This window comes from Cygnus atratus, unplaced genomic scaffold (assembly GCF_013377495.2).
Source record: "Cygnus atratus isolate AKBS03 ecotype Queensland, Australia unplaced genomic scaffold, CAtr_DNAZoo_HiC_assembly HiC_scaffold_366, whole genome shotgun sequence".
Taxonomy (NCBI): domain Eukaryota; kingdom Metazoa; phylum Chordata; class Aves; order Anseriformes; family Anatidae; genus Cygnus; species Cygnus atratus.
The window spans coordinates 1-5,000 of record NW_026109959.1 but is presented as its reverse complement, the minus strand read 5'-3'; the positions used below and the strand labels follow the sequence as shown (position 1 = coordinate 5,000).

General features: G+C 70.9%; 2 protein-coding genes across 3 annotated transcripts; one reads left to right on the top strand and one right to left on the bottom strand.

Moving 5' to 3' along the window:
- Positions 1-64: 64 nt before the first annotated feature.
- Positions 65-3,149, bottom strand: LOC118243166 (beta-galactosidase-1-like protein; the record flags this gene model as incomplete). The annotated part of the gene is made up of 13 exons (XM_050716796.1): positions 3,018-3,149; positions 2,514-2,686; positions 2,206-2,356; positions 2,022-2,082; positions 1,806-1,900; positions 1,520-1,700; positions 1,380-1,438; positions 1,168-1,289; positions 1,021-1,061; positions 641-759; positions 443-517; positions 277-366; positions 65-178 (listed from the first exon to the last, which is right to left on the bottom strand). Coding segments are annotated over exons 1-13 (1,335 nt in total), but the record flags the coding sequence as incomplete, so codon positions are not given.
- Positions 3,150-3,271: 122 nt separating this feature from the next.
- STK16 (serine/threonine kinase 16) lies at positions 3,272-5,000 on the top strand. Of its 2 annotated transcripts, none has more exons than XM_035537018.2 (7): positions 3,272-3,373; positions 3,602-3,821; positions 3,907-4,040; positions 4,125-4,245; positions 4,350-4,445; positions 4,518-4,639; positions 4,712-4,994. In XM_035537018.2, the coding sequence occupies exons 1-7, from the start codon at positions 3,360-3,362 to the stop codon at positions 4,848-4,850; spliced, it is 846 nt and encodes a 281-aa protein (XP_035392911.1). In that variant the 5' UTR covers positions 3,272-3,359; the 3' UTR covers positions 4,851-4,994. The 2 variants fall into 2 exon arrangements, with proteins under 2 accessions (XP_035392911.1, XP_035392910.1); XM_035537017.2 differs by having other exon boundaries at positions 3,304-3,445; positions 4,712-5,000.

Sequence of the window (5,000 nt, the reverse complement as noted above, 5' to 3'; positions counted from 1 at the left end):
CTCTCAGCACCCTGCCTGTCCCCGAGGTCCTGGCCCAGCACGTCCCCCCCGAGAGGCACCCCACCTTCTGCAGCATCACGTAGCCACGGTCGCAGACACCGTGGGGAGGAGCGCTCAGCGGGGCCGGGGCCGGGACGTCGCGGGGCAGCTGCGTGTGGTACAGCACAAAGCCATGGGCCTGCAGGGCAGCACAGAAAGGGAAAGGGGGCTGCCGTGAGCCCCTTTCCCCTACCCTAGTGTCTCCCTCGATGTGCCCCTGTGCACCCAGCCCCTCACCTGCTTTATGGCCTCGAAAGTGAGGGGGAACTGGCTGAGGATGGGCCCAGAGGGGGACAGGACATCCAGGACGTCCAGGAGATCAGCATACTGCAGAGAGGGAAGGGAGCTGGGCAGCCGGGCAGTGCCGGGCAGGGGCCACAGAGCCCCCGGCGCCCGCACTCACCTTGCGCAGATCCACCCGGCCGTAGGCATACTTGGGGGTGGCGGGGGGCATCGGGCCCACGGGCAGGGGCTGGAACTGAACGGCAGGCTGTCAGGGGGCCCACGGGGCTGAGGTGTCCCCTGGGACGAGCAGGGAGATGTCCCTGCCCTGCCAGGTCCTCCCGTGCCCACTGCTGCCCCCTCCTGCCCTGCTCAGCACCTTGCTGATGACCGTGCGGATGGCAAACAGCTTCTCCGTGGGGTCTCCGGCCTCCGAGAGCGGTGCATCGTAGTCGTAACTGGTGGTCACTGGTTTGTACTGGGCCTTTAAGTCAGCACCTGGCCAGGGAAGCGATGGGCGCTGCAGGAAGGGGCTCTCCGGCACAGCCTGGACCCCAGCCCTGGGCTGGCCGCAATGCAATGGGGGCACAGCCCAGAACTGAGGGGCTCGGGGTCAGAAGGAGTCTGCAGGGCGACAAGCTGGGGCCGGGGGCCAGCAAACCCCACGGGACAGAGGAGTAACCTGGAGCAGGCTCCTCGGTGCCCAGGAAAGCCCCCCACCCCAGAAACACTGTGCCTCCCCAGGCAGCCCCCACTCACCGCTCCAGTAGGCGAAGTTGGTGCCCCCGTGGAACATGTACCTGCGTGACACCCAGCGAGCGCGCTCAGCACCCACACACCAACCCAGACCCCCCCGCTGCCCCCCCGGGGCCCAGGCTGCGCCCCCCGCCCCGGCTGGCTACTTGCATGTTGACATTGGCTCCCAGCCGCAGCATGTCGGCGAGCCCCCGGGCCACCTGCGCGGCGCTGGTGCTGGCGTGCGCGCCCCCCCAGTAGTCCAGCCAGCCCGTGTAGTACTCGGAGTTCACCTGGGGGGGCAAGGGGCCGGTGACATCCCCCAGTGGCCCGCTCCCCAGGCAGCCTAGCCTCCCAGCTCGCCCTCTCCCTCGGTGCCTCACCAGGGGCCCCCTCGGCTCGACGCTGCGCTGCGCACCGAACGCCTCCGTCACGTTGGAGTCTGCAGGGGGACAAAGACGAGAGGTTGGAGCAGGAGGGGGACGGGACCCCTGTCCCCTCTCCTCCTCCACCTTGGCGGCACCTGGCCCAAAGTCGACGGTGGCGTACAGCCCCTGCAGGGTGCCGCAGCGCAGCTCCTCTGCCTGCGCGCCGTCGGTGGTGAAGAGCAGCGCCTCGCCGCCCAGCAGCGCTCGGAAGGAGCCCAGCAGGTGCCGCAGGTAGTCGTAGTCGCAGGCGTAGTAGCTCCCGTATTCGTTCTCCACCTGTGAGCCAGGCACGATGCAGCCAGGTCCTGACGGGCACCCAGCTCCCCCCATCCCTCCCCCCAAGGCACCTGGGGGCACCCCGGCAGCCCCGCAGCACCCCACCTGCACGCTGATGATGTTCCCCCCGTGCTGGTAGAGCCGAGGCTTGATCTTGGGGAGCAGGACGTGGAGCCAGGAATCGACGGCTGCCAGGAAGGCTGGGGGGACAGGGCGCAGCTCAGCCTGCTAGCAGCCCCCCCGTCCCGGCGGATGGAAATAATCCGGGGGGCGCTGGGAGAGGGGGCAGCACCACAGCTCCGGCCCCGTGCTGAGGCTCACCGGGGTCGGAGGAGCGCAGGACGATGTCTGATTTCCACAGCAGCCAGGCAGGCAGGCCGCCCTAGGGGAACACCCGCAGCAGCAGGAGAGACAGACAAACTGCTCAGAGAGCCCCAAAGGCGGGCCAGCCCCGCCGTGCCCCCCCCGCCACCCATCACCCCCAGCGCGGGGCCATGGGGCTCACCATCTCCCACTCGGCACAGATGTAGGGCCCCGGCCGCAGGATCACCAGGAGCCCCAGCTCCGCTGTCAGGTCCAGGAAGGCTTCCACGTCCCGGTCCCCAGCGAAGTCGTACACCCCCGGCAGCGGCTCGTGGTAGTTCCAGGGCACGTAGCTGGGGCGAGACGGGGATGGCGACTGGGCACGCACTGGGGGAGCCCAGGCACGCGTTGTGCCCGGCAGGGGGGTCCCAGAGCTCAGCGTACGGGCTGATCCCCCTCCTGGTGACCGAGTAACCCAGTTTTGGGGTGAGGAATCGCCCCGGCACTTACACCTGCACGGCGCTGAGCCCGCTCATGTACATCTTGAGCAGCCGGTCGCGCCAGGCGGGGTGCGGGACGCGGGCGTAGTGGATGCTGCCCGAGATGTAGCGAAAAGGGGCGCCGTCCTTGCGGAAGCAGTCCTGCTCGTAGTCCAGCTGGAAGGAGCGCGGCGGGGCGGTGGGCTGCGGGGAGAGGCAGGGCTGCGGACCCCCAAACCCCCCCTGCACGGACCCCGAGGACCCTTCCTCGGCACCGGGTGAGCTGCAGGGGCTGAGCGGGGTGGCTACAGCGGGAGGAGACGGTTAGGGGTTGGGGTGCAGGGGGTTGGGGGGCAGGGGATGAGGATGCAGGGGGTTGGGGGTCTAGGGGATTAGGGCGCAGGGGTTGGGGGTGCAGGGGGCTTGGGGTGCAGGGGGGTTGGGGGTATAGGGGATTAGGGCGCAGGGGTTGGGGGTGCAGGGGGCTTGGGGTGCAGGGGGGTTGGGGCCTGGGGGTTTGGGGTCCTCCACTGACCTGGGCGTGCAGCAGCCCCGCAGCCAGCAGCAGGGCGAGGCCCGGCAGCCCCATGCCGGCGGGCGGGCACGGCGCGGCGCGGAGCCGCTCCCCGCGCCCCCGGTTCCCCGCGGGCTCGCGCAACGGCGGGGCCACCCCGCTTGGCCCCGCCCCCTCCCGCCAAGCCACGCCCCCCCCTTTCCACAAACCACGCCCCCCTCCGCGATACCGCCCGCTCTAACGCACCGCGCCCGTTCCGTTAGGCCCCGCCCCCTACGGCAGGCCCCGCCCCCCGGCGGGTGGCGGGGGCGAGGCGCGGCGGTGACGCGCGGCGGCGACGCGCGGCGATGACGCGCGCGGACGATGGGGCAGGCGCTGTGCGTGTGCTCGCGCGCCACCGTCAGCCTCGGGGGCGCGCGCTACCTGCTGCTGCACCGCCTGGCGGAGGGGTGGGCACCGGGGGGGGGGGGGGCTGTGCGTGGGGGGGGGGTGCTGAGCCCGCAGGGGGCTGGGGGGGGCTCTGGGGGGGTACCCCAAAACGGGCACCCCCCCCCCTCCCCTTCCCCGGGGGTTGCCCGCCCCAAATCGCGCTCGGCTCCCCGCAGGGGCTTCAGCTGCGTGGACCTGGTGGAGGGGCTGCGTGACGGGCGGCTGTACGCCCTGAAGCGCATCGTGTGCCACGACAGGGAGGACCGGCAGGCCGCCCTGCGCGAGGCGGAGATGCACGGCCTCGTGCGGCACCCCAACGTCCTGCGGCTGGAGGCCCACTGCCTGGTGGAGAAGGGCGCCAAGCACGAGGCCTGGCTGCTGCTGCCCTACGTGAAGGTGAGCGGGGGGGGGCACGGTGCCCCCAGCCCCGCGCCGCATGGGGCGGCGGCGGTGGAGGCGAGCGGCTGCTTGCTTTCGGCAGGGGGGGACCCTCTGGGGCGAGGTGGAGGCGCTGCGAGAGAAAGGGGCCTTCATGCCGGAGCAGCGCGTCCTCCTCATCCTCCACGGCGTCTGCTGCGGGCTGCAGGCCATCCACAGCAAGGGCTACGCGCACAGGTAGGGGCTGCCAGCCCTGCCCATGGGGGGTACGTGGACATCCGGGGGGCCAGAGGGCGCCCGGTGACATCCCCCCCCCCGCAGGGACCTCAAACCCACCAACGTGCTGCTGGATGAGGACGACCGGCCCGTGCTGATGGACCTGGGCTCCATGAACCGGGCCCGCATCGAAGTCACCAGCTCTCGGGAGGCCGTGGCCGTGCAGGTGGGTGCCCCATGGGGGGGGAGCACCCCGGGCCTCGTCCCGCTGCCCACCCCTGCCCCGAGCCCTTCATCGCTTCACTCACCCTCCCCTCTGCCTCTCTGCAGGACTGGGCCGCCCAGCGCTGCACCATCTCCTACCGAGCCCCGGAGCTCTTCACGGTGCCCAGCCAGTGCGTCATAGACGAGCGCACGGATATTTGGGTAAGGATCTGGCCCCCATCCTCCTCCCCATGCCGTGTGGTGGGGGGCTGCCCTGACCCCACCGTGCTCCAGTCCCTAGGCTGTGTGCTGTACTGCATGATGTTCGGGGAGGGCCCCTACGACATGGTCTTCCAGAAGGGTGACAGCGTTGCTCTGGCGGTGCAGAATCCCATCGCCGTGCCCCCATCTTCCAGGTGAGGCACAGGGGGCTGGGCCCAGCTCCCCGTGGCAGGGCCGTGCTGACCCCTCTCCCTCTCTCCCCGCAGGTACTCGGCCGCCCTGCACCGCCTGCTCTCCTCCATGATGACGGTGAACCCCCAGGAGCGGCCCAGCATCGACGAGGTCCTGCAGCAGCTGGAGGAGCTGCAGCCTGCACCAGCCGGCCAGGTCACCACGTGCATCTGAGCTCGTCCCACCCCGCGGCGGCACAGGCCGAGCCGGGAGAAGAGCAGCTGCCCTCAGCCCTGCTTCCCTGCAGGGCTTATTTCAGAGGGGATTTCTGCACCCTGGGGAGAGCTGCTCCGTGCCGGAGGTGTGTTGGACTTGGAGTGTGGC